General features: G+C 45.1%; 1 protein-coding gene across 2 annotated transcripts in view; it reads left to right on the top strand.

Moving 5' to 3' along the window:
• The first annotated feature begins 18,961 nt into the window (after window positions 1-18,961).
• The window catches only part of MOCS1 (molybdenum cofactor synthesis 1), a 37,159-nt gene continuing 30,985 nt past the window's right edge, over window positions 18,962-25,135 (top strand). For both annotated transcript variants that reach the window (XM_047103205.1, XM_047103204.1), the window contains exon 1: window positions 18,962-19,091. In XM_047103205.1, coding sequence (XP_046959161.1) covers window positions 18,969-19,091 — 123 coding nt within the window. In that variant the 5' untranslated portion in view covers window positions 18,962-18,968. The remainder of the gene's footprint in view (window positions 19,092-25,135) is intronic.

Here is a 25,135-nt window from a genome sequence, read left to right on the forward strand (position 1 = left end):
CGTGTGCTCTACTCTGGAGGGAGATACTATTCCCCTCTTCCAAGGATATTTGCAAGACACCAGTGAGAAAATAGCTCAGAGTGTCATCAGTGCCTCTGCTCAGAAGACGCAACCTAGAGAGAATTGTGTCCCAACAGTAATTCAGTCTCAATTGTCAACTGGGAAAAGTATTTGAGTAGAGGGTAATGCTTCCACTTAGTTTGTCTCTAGGTGTTTGTCCCTAGCTTCCCATATGTTCAGCAAACCTTTCTTCTTTGTCTAGACCTACAGTTAGACTACATTTCCCAACTTGCTTTGCAGTTAAGTATGGCCCTATGAATGAGTGGCCAATGACACATAGATGGAAATGATGTTGCCATCTCCAGACATGGCCCATAAAATCTCCCCACACAATTCTCTATGCCCCCTCTTTTCCCACCCTCTTCCAGCATTTAATGCTGGTGGTGGTGAAAGGTGGTGAAGTCACATAATGGGAGGCATTTGGGTCCTCAAATAATTACATAGAGCAGAGATTCTCTTCTTCCTGCTCCAATATGCATCAAACTATGACATAACTGAAAAATCAGTGACTTTTTTGTGGATTGACAACAGAAGTTTATCAATTATCGTACCTAGCAATACATACTCTAGCTAAATACATCATCCTTTCCTTCATGCCACCCCCAACTTAAATTCCTCCCCATCACATCAGGACTAAGTGGGCACTAATTTATCTGATATTTCTTAAATAGCCCTCTATTAAGTGTTAACAACATTAGAGAGGCTTTCAACCCTGCTGGCTATTGTGTAATTTGGGGCAGCACATGGTACCACTGTCCAGTGGTACAGGGTTGTACTGGGTACCAGGGTAGGGACATCTAAAGGGCAAAGGGTCTTTCACATCACAGAGCCAGTCTTGGTTACTAACATCATGAAGGTGGGAGTTGGGGAGATGATCAGGGGAAAATTAGTGTCTGCTGCATTTATTAGCATCTTTGTGATATCCATTGGGCCTCCCAGAAATAGCTAAGTGGGAGGCTGGTTCAGAGGTGACAAGTCCCCATTAGTGGTAAAAGGGACTCAAGGAACACAGGCTACATGTTCTTCTTCACAGCCCTTTTTAAACTTCAGAGGTCAAATCCTGCCTACCTGTTTTAAGATTCCTTTTTAAAGAGCAGCTTTAGTTCACAGCACAATGCAAGGGAAGGTACAAAGATTTCCCATATGCCCCCTGCAACTTTCCCTATTTCCATCTCCCATCAGGGAGGCACATTTGTTATAATTGATGAACCTACATGGGCACATCATAATTACCCCAAGTCCATCGTTTAAGTTATGGCCCGCTCTTGGTGTTGTACATTACATGGATTTGGACAAATGTATAATGATATGTATCCATTATTATGGTATCCTACAGAGTATTTTCACTGCTTTAAAATTTTTTGTGCTCTATTCATCCCTCCCCAGCTCCTTCTCTGCCTCTCCCCCAACTCCTGGCAACCACTGATCTTTTTCCTGTCCCCATGGTTTTGATTTTTTTCAGAACATCATATAGTTAGAATTATACTATATGTAGCCTTCTCAGATGAGCTTCTTTCATTTAATAGTACTTATTTAGGGTTCCTCTATATCTTTTCATGGCATGATAATGCATTTATTTTTAGCAGTGAATAATAATCCATTGCATGGATATACCACAGTTTACCCATGCACATACTGAAAATTTTTGGTTGCTTCTAAGCTTTGACAATTATGAATAAAGCTGCCATAAACATTCACGTTCAGGTTTTTGTGTAGAAATAGGTTTTCAACCCCTTTGGGTAAGATAAGGAACATGATGGCTGGGTTGTGCAGGAAGAATATGTTTAGTTTTGTAAGAAACTACCAAATGGCCTTCTAAAGTGGCTGTATCTTCGTGCATTCCTACCAGCAATGAATGAGTTTGTTTCTCTACATCCTCACCAGCATTTGGTGTTCAGTGTTTTAAATTTTGGCCATTATAATAGATGTGCAGTGATATTTCACTATAGTTTTAATTTGCACTTCTTTGATGACGTTAGATGTGGAACATCTTTCATATGTTTATTTGCCATCTGTGTATCTTCTTTGTGGATGTGTCTGTTAAGATTTTTGGCCATTTTTAAATTGGAGTGTGTGTTTTCTAATTGAGTTTTAAGAGTTCTCTGTATATTTTGGATGACTGTTCCTTATTAGATATTTCGTTTGCAAATATTTTCTCCCAGTCTATGGCTTTTCTTCTCATTCTTTTAACATTGATTTTTAGAGAGCAGCAGTTTTTAAATTTTAATGAAGTCTAGCTCATCAATTATTTCCTTCATGGATCATGCCTTTGGTGTTGTATCTAAGTCCTCATGGCAACCTTAGCCATACCCAAGGTCATCTAGGTTTTGTTCTATGTTATCTTTTAGAGTTTAGTTTTATATTTTAAACTTCAGTGTGTGACCACCTGTTTTTGTAAATAAATTTGTATTGAAACACAGTGACACTTATTCATTGATATATTTTCTATAGCTGCTTTCATGCTATGGTAGAGTTAGTAGTTGTATTAGACTGTATGACTCACCAAACCTAAAATAGTTATTCTCTGGCCCTTAACAGAAAAAGTTTGCTGATCCCTGGTATGAAGCCATAATTAAACTCATTGTATATATGTAGAAACTGAGGGTCTGTATATTTAATTAATTCCATTTAATTCAAAACATGTCCATGGTTGAGCCAATTGGTCAACTAGGACTTCAGATTCCATCCAAGTGTCCTTTTGCTTGTTCATTCTATAGAAATTCTGTGCAGATCTCCTTATCCAGAGAGTTTGACTTAAAAAAAAAAAAGGCATACAATATGCTGGATCCCTAGCATCCTCCCTTTCCATTCTATCTGTCCCAAGAGCCAAGGTGGCCTAACCCATCTTTGGGAGATAAAAGACAAAATAACAAACCATATTCCAGAGCCCCTGGTTAAAGGAAAACTGTGAAGTGGTCTCAGAGTTGTATGGACTCTGATTTGAAGGCAAAGGAGATGGCCAATAGCCCCCAGTTGTCCTTCTGCCCAAAGAGCCCAGCTGGGCTGACAGGGAACATGACATCCAACGAGATGAAACCTCGAGGACATTTCTGATTTCTGAGGCTAGTGAGGGCTTTTAGCTTGTGTTGCCATCAAGCTCACTATAACTTGTTACATGTGTATTATGATGTGTTCAATTAGAAAATAGAACCCAGGAAACCCCTCGCATCACTTTCTCCCTCTGAATTTTAAATGTCAATATTTTACCCTCAACCTTTCTCATTATCTTCTATCTCTGGCTCACATATCTTGCTTGCTGTCTCCTGTTTGTGCCCCCCCCTCCACTCTTCTATCCCTCCCCCTCTGAGTTCATCTGAACATTCAGTCCCTGAAGTACTCCATTTTATCCTAATCTATCAGCTCCCTTCCAAATTCCCTTCTTTCCCCATCCATCACTTCAACCACTCTATTACCCTCAACTCCGATCTTGCCCACTTGTCCTTACACGTACCTGGCAAGCATCCAATTTTGGATCAATCCCATTGTTCACTTTCTCCTCTCTCTCCTACCACAGCCTACTCTGAGCTGTTGCAGACAATTATAAAACCACAAGGTCTGAAGCCACTACAGATTTCTCTGCTCCACACTCCTTAGAATCCCACCTCAGCACAAACATACCTTCTTTCAACAGCTGCTTCTCACATTTCCTCAGAAACAAACTATGGTGGATATTTATTGGTTGACTTCCCAGCATCCACTCCCCCTTTTCCTCCCCAAAGCACCCAGATTTTCCTTTGAGGGAATTCCCTACCCCCATTCCCAATGATATTGTTTGGGTGGTTTGACTTCATTTCCAGTTCTAGGAGTGGGCTCTGATGAGCTTAAGCTAATCAGCTCTCCTATTCTTCCTTCCAGAGTGATTGGTTCATCACAGATGAGCACACTACCCAGTGTGGGCCAGCGGGCCATGAGGAGACCATCATAGGGGCTTCTGGGAAATAAGCTTTCTCTGCCTTCTGCGGGAGCCCTGAAGGAGACCTTCCCTGTCTGTGGGTTGTAGCGTGGATATGGTGTCTCTAACTTCTGAAACACAGGGGCAGGGTAGACAAGATGATCTCAGGAGCCAGATGGAATCCTGAGTGTCTGGATCAAACTATGCCTGCATTCAGGTCTGCCTTTAGACTCAAGTTATATCGATCGGTCAGTAAATCTCCTCATTGTTTTTAAAGCCAGTTTGTGTTGAGCTTTTCATTATTTCCTTCTAATTCATGTCCCATTCCAAAATTTTACCTTTACCTTCAAATCTCCTCCATTTCACTTCAAATAATCTTGCCTCCTGGTTCAAGGAAACAACAGAAGCCAACTCACAGGAAGGCCATCAACTTCTTTTCCTGTCACCTGCAAGCGTTTCTGAATCTGAATGTACCGTCCTCCTTCCTTCTAGTGTTTCCCTCCACCTGCTCAGAAACTCAGCTTCTCCTTATCTTTGCCTTCTTTCTTTCCACTTGTTCCTTCTGCTTGCCTTTCCTCCAGTTTAGAGTGCTTTCCAATGTAAAAACAGGCATAGTCTTTCTCAACCCCACCTCTTCATGTCCCGCCTCTCTTCTATCCTTCTCTGCCAAATTTCTTGGGCGGGCAGGGAAATTTACTCCTATTTGGGAGCATGCCTAAATAGGGATAGTGTTCCCACCTAGTAGGCAGGTTTGCATAGAACAAAGAGGTGGCTCAACACAGAGGGCTGTGCGGCAGACCTAGATTGGAGCCTCACTGGCCTTTGTTATAGTGGAAGCCACTGAAGTTGTTGGGATCTCCCAGTGAGTATGAGGGGTAAGAACAGGAGGATTAAAGTAAAGCTTTGGGGGACACAGATGCTTAAGGAGGAAGTGGGAAAAGCCATCTTTGAATGAGACCATGGTAAATGCTCAATGGTAAGAGGAAAATGAGAAGGCTTCCAGAAGCCAATAGAGAAGCATGCTCCAAGGAAGAAATTTTTGGCTGACTGCTACCAAAAGGTTAAATATGATAGGACAGAATCACCAGATTTGGTAGTATCTAGAGTTTCAAAGTGGCAGGAGGAACAGAAACCAGCTTTCAGTTGGGCAGGAGAGTAAATGAGAAGTAAGAGGAGGAAAGTACACCTAAAAATGATGTTTTTCCCCTTTCCAACTGCCTTAGTTCAGATTTCTCCGAGAACAGACCCTGGATGAGTATTTAAGCACAAATAGCATACATGGGATATTAACTCTGCAAGTGCAGTGAAGTAAGGGAAAAGAGACAAGGAAAGGAGAAAAGGCAGGAAATGTGGCACTATTGGGCAAGGCTGTGCACCAGGCCTCAGGATGGTTCCCCTGAACATGTATCCACTGACTCCCATGCCCTGTTAGGAATGCCTCTGGAGGCCTCTTCCCTACCAACACTCAGACCCTCACACTTGCCAAGTGAGTTCTTGTGGCATCTGAGAAAACCCTCCAGCTCCAGGTGGGAAGAATTCACTGTGCTGGACCTGAAAACCACAGCTGCTGTGAACACTGAAGGGTCCAGGGAGTGCAGGGTGGGACATCAGCCCATCGTCTGCCATACCAACCCCACCCATGACCCCTTTGCCAAGTCACCTAACTAAGGTAATAAAAGGGGCCTTTTGAAATGTAACTCAAGGAAGGCATGAGGTTGAGACTTAGCCTAACAGAGAAGATGAGAAATTCACTATGCCAGCAGGATATTACTCTTTGCAGAGGTTTGAGAGGTCTGATTGAGTTATAGATAAAAACGTTTCTCAGCCCCATGCTCTGTTATTGAAATGTGGGCCAGAATTAGGGGAAGGAGTAGGGAGAGGTAGAGATGGTATCACAGTGTTCTTCTGCCCTTGGATTCTTTGTTGTAGAAAGGTGGGAAGGGACATAGCCAACCCCTGGTCAGGTCATCTTACTACATTGTTCCTCTGTGACTGAGCTCTATATTAAAATAGAAAGCCCAATGACTTGATCTTTCTCTTCTTGCATGTATCTGTACCATCATTGTTCCTCAACAATTACTGACCATGCACCATATGCTAGGTAGGACCTGGGGAAACAGTTTGCCTTAAAGGTGAGCAATGAACCTTAGACTGAGCCAACAAATGGCTGGCTACAGGACTGTGACCATGCAGTCTCAAAACAAGAATGGACGTAAGATGAACCAGCAGGCGAAGACTACTCCCACTCCACTCCCTCTCCACTCTTAGCCCTTTCTCCAAAGGTAAAGGGTGGAAGAAAAGCAAGGTGTTCTGGGGAAAGAATAAAACTGAGCGGGCTAGAAGAGACTGGCAGCGCTTAAAGCTGAGCTAAAGCTTGGTAGAGTTGTGGGCACCATGAACAATCTCCAACTACACAGTGTTAAGTCTCCCTTCTATTGTATTATAGAGGCAGAATTGTGAGGGTACATCCATGCCTCCTGAATCTGCAGCCTGGAGGGAGAGGAAACAGCCAAAGAATAAAAATCCAGGTGACCTAGGGGTAAACTCTTAGGAAGAGTGATCCCCGTGTTGGCCAAAGGGAAAGAACTGAACAACTGAACGCCTGTAATCTTGGGTCTTCTCTGGATGACATCACCTTTGGTGGCTTTGCCCCTCACACATTTCTGGGATTCTTCTTGTGTCTGGAAAAAAAAAAGACCCCATGGATAACAACACATGGGGAAGAAGCATGCATATTTACAAAGTTTTACATGCTGGGAAACAGGAAAGGGGAATCACGGGCATTTAGGACTCCTGAACAGTGGACTTGTTTTAAAAGTGGAAGATTATGCCAGGACTAAGTTCCATGGTTTGAGTTGGAGACATTTTGCTTATTGTCACACTCTCACACCCATGACTGGGATGGCACCACTCGCTGCTCTAGGACATACTCCTCTCCTTCCTTAAGCTTCTGGTTGAAGCCCCCTTCTGGCTCACCTTTCTTTCTCCAGGGAGCAGCCCTGCCCATTTGCTCAGGTATTGACTTTGCAGCTTTTCCAGTCTCAGTTTAGGCTCACGGTGTCTGTTCCCTCTAGTTTTCCAAGCTCTCTGCCTGTCTTCATGAAGAAACTCAAATCTCAGCTCTGAAATTTTCTTTAATGAGCCAGCAAAATGAGACAGGAATGTGGGAACTGTGTGTTGGTAAAGAGCAAATTCATTGTTGCTTCTCTCCACTCATTGTCCTTCAGAACTGAAGAACAGTCTCTACCCTCCCTGCAAGTTCTTTTGAGGTCTCTATATTATTATTTTTAATGTTTATTTTTGAGAGAGAGTGAGAGAGCACAATCGGGGAGGCGCAGAGAGAGAGGGAGACACAGAATCTGAAGCAGGCTCCAGGCTCCAAGCTGTGAGCACAGAGTCCAATGCGGGGCTCAAACCCACGAACTGTGGGATCATGACCTGAGCCAAAGTCAGACACTTAACCAAATGAGCCACCCCGGTGCCCCTATATTGTTATTTTTTTAATATTCTTTCTGGTTTGTGCATCCCACATGGGAGATGCCCATTTTTATAACTACAGGGAACAAATTTCAGGGCTCTTCCTCAAGCAGCTGACTAGCCTGCTTATGTATTTGCTGCATGTTGTACAGATATCACGAAGTATAGCTGAAAGGAGTAGCTGAAAGGTCACCCTCAGAAGCACTTACTTAGGGAATTTAGAAGGAGCTAGCAGCCAAAATATGCCAGAGAGGTCAGCAACCAATTCCAATAAAGTAGCTAACAATCCTAAGTGTCCAAAGTGCCTCTAAGCCTAAGCTCTCTGTATTGAATCATTGGACCTTCACACATCCCAGAGAAGGTCCATCCTGTTGTTTGCTTCTAATTATGAAGAAATGGAGATATATACCACTAATTTGCTCAAAGTCAACTGGTAAGCAGTAGGAACAAGATCTGACCCAGGCACCCTGGCTCCAGAGCCCATGCTCATAATCCTTGCCTTTCTACCTTGGAAGGGTCTCAAGCTCCCTGTCCCTACAAAGCCTTGCCAAGAATAAGGGCATTCTCAGATCTTCTAGAAAAATAAATTGTTCCTTCTAAGGGCCAGTCTTACACACACCAGGTCAGGTTAGCCCTTACACACTTATAATCTGTACATGTGTTAGAGACCTCCTCTCCTGGCCAAGTGTGCCTTATTTTTCTTGGGATGATATAAAGTATGTATGATTATTAAGGACACTGTACAGATAAGGCACCATACTCAGGCTCTGTATGACAGTACAGCCTGGTCCAAGCACTACTTTCCTGCAGTAAGAACTTTTGAAGCAGAACAAGGGTCAGTTTCCCAGATGTCTCCAGAGCCACCAACAAGCCCTTAAACCACAGTAGGGCTCATTGTACATCATGCCTCTATCCTACCTTGTACCAAAAGGATTTAAAACTGAAAAAGAATGAAATCTTGCCATTTGCAGCAATGTGGATAGAATCAGAGGGTATCATGCTAAGTGAAATATGCCAGTGAGAAAAAGACAGGTATCACATGTTTTCATTCATATGTGGAATTTGAAAAACTTAACAGAAGACCATAGGGGAAGGGAAGGAAAAATAAGTTACAAGAGGGACGCAAACCATAAGAGACTCTTAGATACAGAGAACAAACTGAGGGTTGATGGGGAGTAGGGGGTTGGAGGGGTGGGGAAAATGGGAGATGGGCATTAAGATGGGCCCTTTTTGGGATGAGCACTGGGTATGGTCTGTAAGTGATGAGTCACAGGAATCTACTCCCTAAGCCAAGACTACATTGTATACGCTATATGTTGGCCAACGTGACAATAACTTATTTTTAAAAAATAACAAAATAAAAATACTTTGCCATTAAAAAATTAAAAACAGACCATGCGTGAAGTCAATTTATTCTCCGGGGATAGTCACATAGGAAGGAGCTGAGGGACTAATAGACTCCATTCTTCTCCCCACTAAGATCTCCTGCCAGGGCTTCCTACTGGACAAACCCAGTCAGATGCCAGAGGGTGAGTGTCACCTCCATAGAGCAGCCTTCTGAGGCCCAGAGCAAGGTGGAGAAGATGGAAAAGGGGGTTTGGTGGTGCAAAAAGGAGGTATCCCGCAGCCAAAGCAAAAACTCTCATTTCTTTCTTACGGTCAGTATTACATTAACATGGACTTCTCCAGTCAACCAAACCTCAAGGGGGAAAAAAATAATATATTTGATCTTGACAAAGGGAGCTACAGCACTCTATCCTCTTCCCCAAGGAGGGAACTAGAATTAGAAGGGGAAAGTGTGTACTCTTCTCTCTGAAGAAAGATTATTAAGATAATTAAGTTACTCTTGTCCCAATTCTGTATTACCTCATGTCCACAATTCATTATCCATAGTTCCAAAATCCAAACCACATCTGGAAACTACGGGTTTTTTTTTTTTTCATACTTTGTCAGCAAAACACAACCCACTGACATGAACTCTTTTTTTTTTTTTTTTTCAACGTTTATTTATTTTTGGGACAGAGAGAGACAGAGCATGAACGGGGGAGGGGCAGAGAGAGAGGGAGACACAGAATCGGAAACAGGCTCCAGGCTCTGAGCCATCAGCCCAGAGCCCGACGCGGGGCTCGAACTCACGGACCGCGAGATCGTGACCTGGCTGAAGTCGGACGCTTAACCGACTGCGCCACCCAGGCGCCCCTGACATGAACTCTTTATAACCATTATTCCTCTTAGCAGGAATGTCTGTTTTCTTGCAGGACAATTGTTTGATTACTAAAGGCTTCCCTAGATCCTGTATTATGTAACATACCCATAAACTTTTATATACACATACAGTGTATATAATTTATATATAGTCTATGACTTCAAAACTCTGAAACATTTCTAAATTCCAAAATCTGTCTGGCCCCTGGGTCTTCAGATGAAAGATCCTGGACTTGTGTTCTCATTTACTTTAGCTCCATAATATTCTTTGGAAAAGAGAGAGGGAATTTTATATTCTTCATTTATAATTAATAGACTTTCCTTACTTGGACTTTGATATAAAGTTCTTTTAACTCAAAATTAGTTTATCTCCCTGCCCTTTTTGAATGTTACATAAAACTTTGGAAGACAGTAGACTATGGTACAGAATCATAGCAGGATGGAGAGGAGAAGCTAGAGGGATGCTCAGAGAATTTACTGAATAGACTGAGGACCGTTAGTCAACATCAAGGGCACTAATGAAGTTAGTACTTAACAGCACAGATTCTAGAGTCAGACTCCCTGAGTACAAATCTCAGCTTCACCCCTTACCTGTCATGTGCCCTTGGGCTTGCCACTCAACCTCTTTGTGCTTCATCTTCTATTTTAATAATATAGCCAAATCCTATTAAAATGATTTTTCACAATCACCATCATGTGAAGTGTTTCCTTTGCCATGTGGGGATACCAGAGAATTTAAGTAATATACCCAAGGTCAGGGAGTGAACTTGAGGCAAGTGAGGACTGCCAGTCAGATCTCCTCCCCAATGTCAAGCTAGGGTTCTTTCCAATTTGTCACCTGCCTCATTCACAGAGGCTTGCCCCTGCCTGACCCCTGCAGGAGGGGAACATGTCACACAGTGTTCTTGGCCAGCCAATTCTCAAGCAGGAAAAACGTCTGAGATATTTCCAGAAATGTTAGCTGTTGATACTCTTTGTTTTACATCTCCACCCTGATGATTTAACAAATAGCAATTACATAATCCAGACAGTGCAACTTGACTTTGCTTGCAGAGGGATCAGGCCTGAATAAGTGGATTTGATTGTCTTAGGGGAATTAGAGGCTATTTTCTAGTTTAAAGGAGGAACGAAGAGCAAGTTGCTTTTCTTCTAAATGCATGGGCCTTAACACAGCAAACTTTAACTCCACAGGTGTGAGTAAAATAAAGTCAGGTGTAAGATCATCTTTTGCCTCCCTAGGCCTGGTGGGAAGGAAAGGAGAGTCAAAGGAGTAGATGTCCAGACCTCTCTCTCTCATCCTGCTCTCTGCTCCCCTACTGTGCTTTCCATAGATGGAAACCGATTGGAAGCCTGAGGGCAAGGGAGGCCATGGAATCAACCTCTTAGAACAGAGAGTGGGACAGAGAGAAGTGAAAAATGATCCCAAGCAAGAGTGGGGCAAATGGACAACAAGCAACCCAGAATTCCACAAACCCAGATATCAAAGGGCATCCCTTTCCTGTAATGGGGACAGGCAATATCTTTAAAGAAATAATAAATTATAGGAAGAATTCACACACTGTTTGAATTATCCATAACTGTGTAACAAGCTACCTCAAATATCGTGGCTTAAAACAATGAATATCCATTATCTCACACAGTTTTGAGGGTCAGGAATCTGGCCGTGGCCAACTGGGCAGCTCTGGCTTAGGTATCATGACAGTGCAGTCATTTGAAGCTTCTCTTGGGATTGGGGGGGGCCTGTCTTCAGGATGGCTCCCTCACAGGGCTGTTGGCTGGAGGCCTTAGTTCCTCATGGTTATCAGAGGTATGTTTCAGTTGCGGGTCACATGGGCTGTTCAGAACATGGCAACTGGCTTCTCTGAGAGTGAGTGAGTCAAGAGAGAAAGCAAGGAGGGAACCACATTGTCTTTGATTACCCTAAGAAGGCTCATACCATCACTTTTGCCACATTCCCTTTGCTAGAGTTTTAAGTTCAGCCCACAGTTAAGGGGTAGGGAACTAGCCTCCGTCTTTTGAAGTGTGGAGTATTTAAGAATTTATGGGCCTATTTAAAATCACCATACACTCAGATGGAAGATAGAAGGAGATTAGAGGAGAATAGGGATTAGGGACCATGTACAGAAGATCTGGGAAGATCTCAGAAGAAAGCTCTCGATGCCCTCCCAGCCCTCCTCTTCCCCCACACCCCAGAGGTCTCAGGCTCCCTAGGAGTTGGGGCCCTGCCAGGATCCATCATTCTTGGCGATCCCTGTGCCTTCTCAATCTTCCCAACTCATTATTATACCTACTCCATTTCCTTTAATTGCTCTTGGTTACCCATTCTTGGAAAATAGTTAAACTAAATTGACCTGAGGTATTCATGGCTTATAATGGACCTACAAATCCCTTACAAGGTCTACCTCATTCTAATAAACACTCCCCTGGAGGCTTAATAAACCTAAAGGAATCAATCTCTACAATGTGTTTCATGTGGGGAAAGGATGGTTTCAGTGACACTAGTAAGACGCTCCTTGCTCCCAAACAATATTATAACAGAGCACTTGCTTACATGTTACGTGACTTAATTATCCCAACAAAAATGAAGACAAGTTTATGATCACTAAGTGACAAGGAACCTAAACCAGCAGAGAGAAAGTGACCAGATGGCAGAGGTTAAACATGAAGCATGGAGTTGATTCTCAGCATGGGGCTCCTGCCTTGAACCTGTTCTGTTAGGACCCCTGAAGGCATCATCCTGCCACTATCCCCTTAGCAAGACACGTAGCCCATTCTAGGAGCCCAGGGAAATAAGGGAGTTGGCATGAGTTTATTTTACTTTCAATGGTCTAGGGAAGATGATGTGACCACAGAGCAATTATAAAGCACTACCAGGATGACTCTGGGTCTGCAAAAGATGAGGGAGTATATATTAAGGCAGCAATTCTGAGACTTCTTGCCAGGAACTACTTAAACTCTTAAAAAGTATCAAAGACCCCAAAGAATTTTTACTTATATATGTTATACCTCTTCAATATATATTCACCATGTCAATTTATTTAATTTATATTTATCATTAGAAATTAAAACAAAAATTTTAAATATTTAACTCATTTAAAATCAGTAATATGTATTATAGACTAGTATAACGTTTTTAATAAAATCATTTTCAAAAACGTTAGGGAGAAAAGTGGCATGGTGTTGCATTTTTGTAAACCTCTTTAATGTTGGGCTTAGCAGAATGCAGGATTCTCCTGTTTTTGTATTCAATCTGATTTGAAATCACAATCAGATAGGGTATAGAAATGCAAATGGAATGAATGGAAATGGCAGATAATATCTTAGTAGTATTATGAAAATAGCTGACCTCAGAAATCCATACTTTGAGAACCATTGAATTAAAGAGTTATTACTGGGGCTCCTGGGTGGCTCAGTCGGTTAGGCGTCCGACTTGGGCTCAGGTCATGATCTCATGGCTTGTGAGTTCGAGCCCCACGTTGGGCTCTGTGCTGACAGCTCAGAGCCTGGAGCCTCTTCAGATTCTGTGTCTTTCTCTCTCTCTCTGCCCCTCTGTGTCTCTCTGTATCTCAAAAATAAATAAACATTTAAAAAATTTTAAGTTATTACAAATTCTTTTTTTTTAATTTTTTTAATGTGTATTTATTTTTGAGAGAGACAGAGACAGAATGTGAGTGGGTTGGGACAGAGAGAGAGGGAGGCACAGAATCTGAAACAGGCTCCAGGCTCTGAGCTGTTAGCACAGAGCCCGACGCGGGGCTCGAACTCACGAGCTGCGAGATCATGACCTGAGCTGAAGTTGGACGCTCAACCAACTGAGCCACCCAGGCGCCCCCAGATTCTTCTCTTCTTAATTTTGTTGATGGCAGGCTCTAAACAAGACAGTGCTGGAGTCAGCACTTCATGGCTCTGGGACTATGACATGTGCAGACACATAAAGCCACCATGGCTGTCTTCAGTATACAACGGAAGTGACAGGGATGAATAAAGGGAAGAGTTGTCAGGAGGAATGGAAAAGCCTGGATGATACATTAGGGCACAAGGGAATTTTGTTCCTTGGTAAGATTTTTACTGTTCTCTGTGAGATGGATAAACTTCTTTTCCCTTTGAAATTAGATGTGGCCACATGACTTGCTTGAAGCAGAGTGATGTGTGGCATTTCCAGGCAGAAGCTCTAATGGTAGGAGTGTTCCCTTTACCACCCTCTTTCCCTCTTGGTAATCACCAGTGTTATGTGTGAATATTATCTGCCCCATAAGCCTAGAGCCAAGGGTGAGGACGGTACTGATGAGGAACAATCTCCAGCTAGCCCTTGCCGGACATGTAGCGCAAATGAGGAACATTTGTGGTTTTCAGCTACTGAGATGTTTGGGTTGTTTGTTATAACAGCACAATCTAGCCCATCATGACTGATACAGCTACTTCACTTGAAAAGCAAGTCAAAGATATGGAATGTACCATTTAGTGCTAATTTATTGGGAGTTTTCTGTGCATTAAACACTATGCCAGGTACTTTGATTACGGCTGATTTAAATTTGGCACCAGCCGTCAAAGGGCTCATAGTGCAGAAGGGATATAAGTAAACTATGCCACTCCACCGTAATTGCCACTGTTAACAAAGGTGAATCTAGGGTACTTTGGTAAAGAGAAGTCCTTGAATCCTGAATAAGTCATGGAATCAGCAAGAAGCAGCATACTTAGCTGGAATTTATGAAGGAACATTTAACCAAAGAGACCATTTGTTAGATATGTGTAGGGTTAAAGTGGCCAACAGAGATGTTGAGCATCCATGACCATCAACAATAAAGCCAGCCCTCCACCACCAAGCCTGAAGGAACAAGGGTTAGAAATGATGTTACTGGGCCTGGTGAGAGCTGGACTCATGGCATAGGGGCTGTATGACGCCAGCCAGAAAGACAGCAAATAGGAATAAATACTCTGACCTCTCTCCTTATGCTCTTCAACCTGCCTGTACCTCCTACAGATACTTCTGGAAACCAGAGACAAGGGTATGTGGGTGATGCTATCAAAGCAGTAGGTAGAGGACAGTCTCCTAGTAGTCAGAGCAGCATGGGGAGTGTCAGGGAGTGCGTCTGGAGAAGCAAATGGAGAATATCCTGAACAAGAACCCCCCCCCCCAGAGAAGTGTAACAATCATTTAGACAACACTTTCTCAAACTTTTAATTTCATTGCTTAATTAAAATGTCTATAGCAAGGCGGGTCCATAGCTACTGATGGGATAGGGGAGGGATTTGAAGGAGTATAGAGGGCTGGATACTTGAGACTCCTTTTATGAGACAGGCAATGGACATATGGCCAAGAAATCCCATCTTGGATTTTTTGTTAAATAAAACTTATTTTTTCTGTGAACCTAAAACTGCTCTTAAATAAACAGGAAGGTATAGAGATTTTCCACATACTTCCTGCCCCCACATATGCAAGCCTTCTCCATAATCAGCATCCTCCAGCAGAGTGGTACACTTGTTACAACTGATGAACCTGACACATAATCACCCAAAGTCTATAGTTTACAACATGATTCATTCTAATGTATAATGACGTGTATCCATCATTATAACACCATGCAGAATAGTTTCACTGGCCTAAACATCTTCTGCACTCTGCCTTTTCATGCCTCCTGCCCCTAACCCCTGGCACACTGATCTCTTTACTGTCTCCATAATTTTGTCTTTTCCAGAAAGTCATGTAGTTGGAATCACACAGTGTGTTGCCTTTTCAGATTGGCTTCTTTCACTAGGGTAATAGGCATTTAAGTTTCCTCCATGTCTTTTCATGGCTTGATAGCTCATTTCTTTTTTGTGCTGAATAATATGCCGTTCTCTGGATGTACCACAGTTTATTTATCAATTCATCTCCTGAGGGACTTATTGGTTGCTTCCGTGTTTTGTCTTGCATCTCTATGGGGGGCTGGGGGGGTGGAAGACAGGTGGGGAGAGAGGAGGAGAGGAGCTGGGAAGAAGTATCGCCCAGCCAGGCAGAGAGCTGATCACTAGAGGTAAATTGTAAATGGATGTTGCATCTTATTTTTCAAACTTAGCCTAAAAAGTCATGTGGCATCACTTCTGCCATATTGGTTGTAAGACCATTACAAACCTACCCAGATGCAAGCAGAGAATTAATTCCACTTCCTGATGAGCAAAGCAAAGTTCTAGAACGACACTGAGCAACACAGCAGCCACTAGTCACACGTGGCTGTTTACACTTAAATTAATGAAAACTAAAATTAGAAATGAAGTTCTACCCACATTTCAAGTTCTCAATAGCCATGTGAGGACCTGAAATGTTTCCATCATTACAGAAGGTCCTATTGGACAGCACTGCTGTGGACAAACATGTGAGACAGGAGATGTTATCATAGCTATCTTTCAAAGATACAATCTGCCATTGGACAGCACTTGGACAAACCAAATCGTATTTGGGAAGACAAACTAAAAATTGCACAATGACTCACATGATGTTGTACACAAAGGTTGGCAGTAACTGCTGCTGTTTACCTGGAAGAGGGGATAACTTGAGTTAAGGCTCTCAAATGAGAGGGTAGATGCATAGCCCCAGGGGCTAAAAATAGGGCCAATAGGAAGATATCTCCAGAAGGGTGATTTCAAAACATGTATTCTCCATCTTTCTAGTGTCACGGGTCTCTTTAAGCACATGATGAAAGCCACCTCTCCCTAGAAAAATATGCACATGTACCATATGATACACTCAAGTTCAGAGGTCCCTCCCAAATCCATCCATGGACTCTCCAGATCAGAGCCATACTCTAGGCTGTGAGCTCCTGGAGGTATTTCCTTATCCACAGTGAGTAGCAGTGTGTGTGGCCTGGATGACACTTCATCACAGTATATCGACAGAAAGAGGCACATTTCTGCTCAATACAAGTAAGAATTTTAATAGGCAAAGAGGCTCTTAAGGGAAATAGGCAAAGTCAGGAAATCACAAAGTTTCCCAGCAGAAGTATCCATGTAGATTGCTGATTATGTAGAGAAGACTTCAGTGTGCAGGCTAAACTGAATAAGCCATAAGATCTTGCACAGTGCTGGAGTTCCAAGGTTCTATAAAGAGTGACCAGGCCCAAGCACAGGAACAGTCATCTACAATTTGGATGAAGAGGGCAAAATCCAGAAAAGTTTCATGCAACTGGTGGCAGTTCAGATGGGCTGAAAGAGTAGGATTACTGTATGAGGACACAAGATGATATTTCGTGGCTCACTTAAAAGATTTAAAATCCTTCAATTTAATTACCTCTAGCCAACTGCTAAACACTTCTCTGCCTGTCCTACCAGCCTTCTCTCTCCACTTGTCTTCTGTCCCTCACTCCCTCCCCCGCCCCAAGAAGGACCCACAATGAAACACTCATATGGATTATCCAGGTGACTTCTACATGTCCTTCTAAGAAGGAGGCAGAGGGAAATTTGAGGCAGAGGGAAATTTAAGGCAGAAGAGAAACAGGCCATGGCATGGAAGCAGAGTCACAGAGAGGATGCTATGCTGCTGGCTTTGAAGATAAAGAAATGGACTATGAGCCAAGAAATACTGGTCTAGATGCTGGAAAAGACAAAGGGAACAGATTCATTCCTAGAGCCTCCATAGGGAGAGTGACTGGCATCTAGAACTATAAGAGAATAGATTTTGCTTTAAGCTACCAAGTATGTGGTAGTTTGTCAAAGCAGTCATAAGAAACTAATAAAGCTGGGGACAGAGCTGATTAAGAGCTAACACATAGAATCTCTGCTTCCTCCAAATTCTGAGGACTTGCTACTGGATCAAGTTCATTATGTCAGATGACCTCTTGCCCAAGGTTGAGTCCTCCTCGCCTGGAAGTTCTTTCAGGCCTCATACAGGTAGAGGGTGGGGGAAGTGTCATCCTCACCTCCACACCCAGTTCCCCTGACAAAGACACACATCAAATTTAGCAGGGGACAGAACTTGAATAGTCCTCTGTGGGCCTCAGGCCCTTTGCAAAATAGACTTCTGTCAGGTCTCTTTCAAACACACCCAGACACCCCCTCAGCCCTGCAATGTATTGTCTGAATTCTGAATAACATACGAAACTCACCCTGAGCCTGAGGCTAAAATCATCCCAGCTTTTCTGATAGTCTTGATGCATTTGTGCAAATCAGTAACAGTCAATTCTTCAAGACCAGGAGACTAAGACCCTCATTTTCTAATATATACTTGGCAGCTAGAATGTTCCAGTCGCTGTTTGATTCTTATAATTCCACAGCCATGGGGTTTTGGATACAACAGATAGGCTAGTTTGAACATAATCATTCTCAGTATATATGTTCATTGTTGAGTGTGTTACCATGCAAAATCTTTTAAGACTATAGCTCTTTGTTTTTTGAGAGAGAAAGAGGTTCCCCCACAACTCACCCCATTCCTGATGTACATTGTATCTTGACTTTCAGAATGAGACTGTGCTGGGCTCAAACCCCAGTTTTTCCACCTATCAACTGTGTGCCTTTGGGAAAATTAACCTCTCTAAGCCTCACTTTCCTCAGTTGCAAAATCCACATTCTATTAATTGCAGGATTATTGTAAGTATTAAATGATGCCTGGAATAGTGCATGGTGTGTAAGGAAGCATTCCAAAATTGATGTCCGCTCATTCTATGACTTCTTCCCATATACTCCTTTTTTTTTTTTTTTTTTTTTTTTTTTAAACAGAGAGGCCAAGATTGTTAATGTCGTTTGGGGGCACAACTGGAAAAGTGTATCTTTAAAGAGAGCAGACCAGCCTTCAACCAGGGCCTAGACTACCTTCAAGGGACTGAGATAAGTCATAAATCATAAATGTGCAGGGTCAGATCTTGTTTTCATATAAAATATTATTTTGTTCATCATGGAATTTTTTTTTTTTTTTAGCATTGATTCTTTTAAAAAATACTGCATTAAATACTATTTATCTTGATAACTTACTTTTTTGGCATGTGCTTACATTTTGTGCCCAAGGCAATGCTTCATTCATCTGGCCCTAGTCCTGCCCTGCCTACAGCAGTTTGTGCTAGTCACACCGCCACTTAGGTCCTGGACTGGCTGGCGCAGGCCAAGAAGCCTGTAGAAAGACCCGGGGAACTTCTGCTGACTTTGAACTAGCGCTTTCCAAGCCCTAGAAGGCTTGCACAGGCCAGGAAAGGTGCGCAGGAGTGGACTACAACTCCCAGGAGGCCGCGCGGTGCGGCGCCCTCGGCCGATTGGCTGCGTGGGCCCCGCCCCCGCTCCGCCCCTGCCTCGAGGACCCCGGCAGCCAGCCCAGGGCTAGTGCGCTCTGAAGCCTGCTACCCAGTGGAGACTCGCCCGGCCGACAGGCTTCATGGCGGCGAGGCCAGTGTCCCGGATGCTGCAGCGGGTGCTGAGGTCCAGCGTCCGGAGCTGCAGCTCGGGGGCTCCAGTGACGCAGCACCGCCCGGGGGAGCCCTCCCAAACTGCGGTGGAGGTGAGCCCGCCCGCATCCACACCTTCCCCGCGGAGGGCGCCCCGGCCAGCTGTCCCTTAGCCCGAGAAACACCCAGGCTGGGCCGCAGAGGCCGCTTCTGGGAGGGACCCCCCTCAACGCTTAATTGGGGGTGGGGAGAGGAGCGGAGGAATGCTCTCTGAACTGCCTAGTCTCACCGGCTACCCCAGGGTGGGGGCGCTCCTTGGAGTGCTGTTTAACCACCTCCCTGCCCATCTAGCCATGGAACCCCCTTCCAGGTAAGCCAGAGATGAGGGAGCAGGCAGTTAGGGCTCTGCGTCCACTGAGTTGTTATGAGTGCCCTTCTCAGCCCTGCCTCACCCACCCTGTTTTTTGAACGTTTTGCTCGCTTCCCCTCAGTGGGGGTTGTCTGCGTGCGCTCAGGTGTTCTTGTGTGACACCCTGCTTCATAGTGTGACACTGGCTAAAAATGTCACCTTGGTGCCACCAGTAGTCAGTTGTCACTTCTGTAGTCACAGGGCTCTGTGACTTGTCCTTCACTGACTCTTTCAGTTTCATCCTCCTGTCCCTTAGGAGGGCTCAGCCTCGTTTTGGAGCCGAATGGAGCGAGATCCTCTTCCAGGCTGAGAATCCCAGTTTTCCTTAAGGTTTGGGAGCGGCCCCTGCAGTCATTCACATCACCCCACAGAATGATTCATGTCCTAACAAGTTTTAAGTCCGGTGTTGTTTTTTTGCCCATGTGCTCGGGGAATACTTTGGAGAGAAGCAGGTCTTTTTCATTTGGTGAAACCTCTTTTCTGGACTCATCCAGTCATTCTTTTCCCATCCCCTAGCGGGAGGCTTCATGTCCTGGGAATCATCAGCTCATGTCCCTCCACACCACTGCCCCTGTGGCTTAATGAGGGGGAGCGCCCCAGCCTAACTTGCTTTCCCCCAAGTCTGAGCCCTCCTGGAATCCTCAAATAATCAGGGCTCCTTGCTGGGAAGTGAAGTTTTTCAGTATCCTTGAACTCCCAGCTTCCCTGAGGGAAGAAGAGGAAAGCAAAGATTGCTGAGAAACCTTTTAAGAATTCAGGAAAAGGGAAGTTTCTTCTCCTTCTTGCCCTTAATTTCCTTGGTGCCCCTCAGAAGAGGACCCATGCTAAGTGACTTCATACTTGGTCTCTTTTAGTCCTCTCGGTAAACCATGTGAGGTCAGGAGTTTGCATTTTCAGGTGAGGGCTCCCTGAAGTTAACTTCCCTGGAGTCACAGAGCTGAAAAGTAAGGGGGCAGGAACTCAAACTCTAGCACCTGTGCCCTTGCCTCTTCCTTGCAGGGAGGGGAGGGTGAGAGGCTCTCCCGCCCTTTCCTCTGCCCTATAAGGGGAGGTAGAATTAGCAGGTTAAGAACACGGACTCTGGAGCAGAATGCCAGGGCTGGAAGGAATCCCAGCTCTACCCCTTAGTAGGTATCTGAACTTCAGCAGGTCCTTTCACCTCTCAGTGTCTCAGCCTTATCATTTGTAAAATGGGAATAAGGGTCTACTTCCTAGGGTGGTTATAGTTAAAAAAGTTAATATGTGTACTTAGAACAAAGCCTGACACACCTAAGTGTTGTGTTAGGTACGTATTTGTTTTAATTATTGTTAACCTTGCTGCCATTGGCTCATGCTGTGTCCCATTAGTCCCCTCCCACTGGACACTCAGGGTGGCCATTCTGTCCACTACTTGGTCGTAGACCTCCTATGCTGGACATTCCCCACTAGGGTTATTCTCAGCAGGCAGGTCGCTCCTCAAATGTTGGGTGCTCCCCTGCCTTTCTGCATGGTGCTTAACCCAGTAGTCTGCAGGCAGTAGAGTCAGATATTTTTGGCTGTTTGAAACCCAGCTAGTGAGGGGACATGTGGAATAGTAGAACACTGGACAGGGAGCCCCAGGTTTTCACCTTCACTCTGCCTCCAATTTCACTTGGCTTCTGGGGCTGTCCTTTCCCCTCTCTACACGTCTTTAAAGCCAGAGCATTGGGGCACCTGGGTGGCTCAGGCAGTTAAGCATTCGACTCTTGATTTTGGCTCAGGCCATGATCTCACAGTCATGGGATTGAGCCAATGTCGGGCTCTGCACTGACAGCGTGGAGCCTGCTTGGGATTCTCTCTGTATGTCTCTCTCTAAATAAATAAATAAACATTAAAAAAAAAAAAAAGAAAGAAAAACAGGGTTGGAGCAGCCCATCTTTACGCAGTGGGGAAGGGTACAGAATGTCTTTAAGAAAATCTCAGAGGTGAGGCAAGTCTGGAGATACATACCATCAGACTATTCACAGAGCTTGCCAGTTGGCAAGAGTAGGAGTGGGGCATTGGGAATCCCTGTCCCTGCGTCCCTTCCTGCAGGGCACCTTTCCCTGTACCCTGACCGGTGCCGGGAAAGACAGAGGGAAAGGCCACTGAGTGCTGTGTGCCAGGATGTGGGTGTGAGAGAGGGGTGAGGTGTGCAGTGGGAGCTGGCTGGGAGGACAGCAGAAAGTGGGCCTTCATCTTAGTCCCAGGACAGTCAATTGAACAGCATCTACAGGTGGAAAGGGGAGATGGTGGAGTGTGGGTAAAGTGGGCAGGTGGGTAGGGGAGACACAGCTACCTGCTGTCCTGATTGGGGTGGCCCAGACCACCTTCTCTACAGGGCTTACCCTGGCCTGGAAGCACTCCACCCCTCTTTCTTCCTCCCAGGCTCCTTGCAGACGTTGGGGCCACAGGGAGCTCGCCTCAGGTCCTGGGCCTGCTGCCTTGGGGCAGAAGCAGGGCAGAGGGTGAAGCAAGGCAGAGGCACCCCGCTTTTCAGAGGGCCAAAAAAGACCAAATGTTGGAGAGGGTGTTGTGCAGGAAGGAAGTGGGTGTAGAGAAGATAGAAGGGGACAGCAGGGCCTGGGGCAGTGGCACACGAAGGGAAAGAACTTTAAGGGGTTATCTTGAGTTCCAGTCTTTCCTTCGGAAACTTTGTTTCAATGAAGTGTGACTATCTGAGCCAGGAGCCATAGGTGTAAAATCCTCACACTTAAGGGGGAGATGGAGGGAGGGGGGAGGATCCAGACCTGGGACTAGGCACCTTGCTAGGTCTTCTTGTCTTTTGGTTTTGGTTTGGGGTTGAGTTTGGTTGTTTGTTTGTTTCTTTGTTTTTTGGGGTTTTTTTTTTTTTTTTGAAAAAAATTTTTTAAGTTTATTTTGGGAGAGACAGAGACAGTGTGAGTGGGGGAGGGGCAGAGAGAGGGAGCCAGAGAATCCCAAGCAGGCTCCGTACTACTGTCAGTACAGAGCCCTACTGGGGCTCGAACCCACAAAACCGTGAGATCATGACCTGAGCCGAAACCGAGAATTGGATGCTTAACTGACTGAGCCCCTCCCAGATGCCCCTAGGTTTTCCTGTTTAATAGAGATTAATTTTGAGGCACCCCTGGTATGCATCATCCCAAATAGCAGGGATCCCAAATCAGCGCCACTGATATTTGAGTTCTTTTTCTCCTGAATAACCCTGCATATTATATTCTAGAGCTATTTGGGGTCTGGCCTTTATCATTCAAACCAAATGCCCAAAGTTAGTGACTACCTCGAGGGCAGCCTCTGTCCCTTAACTAACTCCTTTGTACCATCCTTCTCCACCCCACCCCACCCCACCCCAATCTGCAGAGGGTAGGTGGACAAGATACAACCTATGGCAGGCTGCCTGGTGCGTGGTCACCTGCACTTGTATCCGTGGTCCTGGAGGAGCCTAGACCCCACTTGCCTTGCTTTGGATGATGGAACAACAGGTCTGAAACCCCAGCTTTGGCCCATCTGCCATTAAGTAGGGTGGACCCTTGCAGGACCAGGGAAGCTGACAAGAGCAAGAAAACTAGTCCCAGCACACACAGCTGGTGCTTCTCCACAAATATTTGTTTCATGGGTCAATATATGTAAGTAGGAATTATATTAAGAAAATGGTAGCGATCGCTTATTGAATACCTGCTGTGTGCCAGGAACTCCTGCAACTGAGTTAGGTAGAATTATTTTGCACCCTTGATGGGAGAGGAAAGTAAGGCCTAAAGAATTTCAGTGATTTGCTCTATGGCTCGTTAGTAATAAAGCCAGTCTTGTAATTCAGGTTTATCTACTCCCAGAGCCTCTGCTCAGAACCAGCAAGTACCCCTGGATTAAAATAGCTCTCCATCCTGGTGTTGCTGGGCCAGTGGTTCTCAGCCAAACTACAGAGCAAAGAGCTGACACATGAAAAAAAATGAAAAGCCAGGGCCCCATCTCCGAGCAATTGAGTCGGGATCTTTGGAGTGGGGCTCTGGCATCCGTGCTTCTTAGAAGCACTCCTGGCTGTTTAGATGTGCAGAGTTGAGAGCCGCTGTACTTGGCAAAAACCATTTTGACAGTAGAGACCAGCCTGGAAATCAATGACCCCAGCGTGACCGGCTTCACATACACCACCTTTCTCTTCTGATTAAGCACCAGCCTATTTGTTCATCGACACAGTGGCTTACTGTATAGACGCTGGGATACTGAATCAGGCAGGAGGGCTTCCCACACTGGGGAAGCAACCTGGTCCAGGCTGGGGTCCTGAGAAGATGAGCAGCTAAGGGCCTTCTGCTCCTTCTCACTTGTCCTGGGGGAGAGGCATCGCTGTCCGCCCTGCCTGATAATGCCCTCTGGGTCCAGGGCTCCTCTGAGTGGTGCTGATGTTTTTTCCTCCAGGGGGTTTAAAGGAAAGGGAAAAACAGAAGATTGAAAGTAGGACATGCAGTGTTGCAGGAGAGAAGAGGCAGGGATGGGGCTTGTTAACATCAAAGAAAAGAGTTTGCAAGCCTGGCTGGGTGAGAGACTGTGGGGGGCAGTGTGGGGGGGGGGAGGGAGGTTGGTACTGGCAGTACAGAGTCTGAATGAATCTAGATAAAGTCACCCCAGGTCTCAGCAGTGAAATTTGGCTGCCCCTCCCAGGGCCACAACAGAGTGCCTGATTCCATTCTCCACTGCTCCTTGACTCTGCTTGCTCCCCAGTTTCCGCTGAGTCACGCTCCTTGGTCCTCTCACTTGCTTCCCAATTCCTTCCCTCACCCAGCCACCAACCCCCAATATGTTAAGATTAGGGTGAGGGTGACTAGGGAGGGGGTGGCTTCTGGGTTGACGAACAGATTTCTGAATTGCAAATAGCTGTTGATGAAGAATTGGGTGCCAGACTTCCAGGCATCTGATCTCTTAGACTCAAGGCCTCTGGGGCTCTTGACTTTGTAGTGGCCTCTGCTCCACCCCCAAGGCTACTGGTGGAAAGGCAGGTGAGTAGGAAGTGAGTAGGTGAATAGGAAGGTAGGAAGTCTTGTTAGGATTGTAGCAGACAGCAGTTCAGAGAAGTGACTATTACTTGCTTGTCATGGGACCATGAGCAGGGTTTCTTGGAGGATGGGCGGCAGGGGGGTGGGGGGAGAGACACTGGCCTTGGGGTGGGCAGAGTGAGGTCACTTTTACAGACCCAGGAATGTCCTGGAAGCGCCCTCACATACTTTCACTCAGGTGTAAGTATGTGAGTCAGTGGTCCTTGACCTTCTATCTCCTGAATTGGTGGCCCTTGACCCTGGCTATATGTTAGAACCACCTAGAGAGACTAAAAACAAGTGCTCAGAGATCCAAATTCAGTTGGTCTCCAGTGGAAGTTTTTTCTTAAGCTGCCAGGTGGTTCTAACGTGCAGCCAGGGCCCAGAAGGTCACTGAAGTAAATGTTCCTTCTTGCTGGGTGCCGGCGAATGGTTACCCTGGGCCTCAGGGGGGCCTGAGGCCTTCTGCTGTCTTAGGTTACAAGATCGTGATAATCCTAGGCATTTATCTGTCAGCTACCTGACCCCCCTCCCTTCGCTTACCTGAGCACATAGCTGTGTTCTTATTTTACAACTGGGAAAACAGGCTTGGAGAAGTTAGGGAGCTTTCTCAGGGTGTCAGGTCACACCTGGCCCAGAAACCAGGGGTGCTTGCTCCCCAGTGCAGATCCCTGTCCACAGACCTCATGAACGACCACCAGGGTCATGATTTCCTTGTTGTAAAGATTCTAAAGAAAGAACTTTT

The sequence above is a fragment of the Lynx rufus genome, unplaced genomic scaffold (genome assembly GCF_022079265.1).
Source record: "Lynx rufus isolate CCGP_SWC_20201006 ecotype Redwood Valley unplaced genomic scaffold, mLynRuf1.p SCAF_6, whole genome shotgun sequence".
NCBI lineage: Eukaryota > Metazoa > Chordata > Mammalia > Carnivora > Felidae > Lynx > Lynx rufus.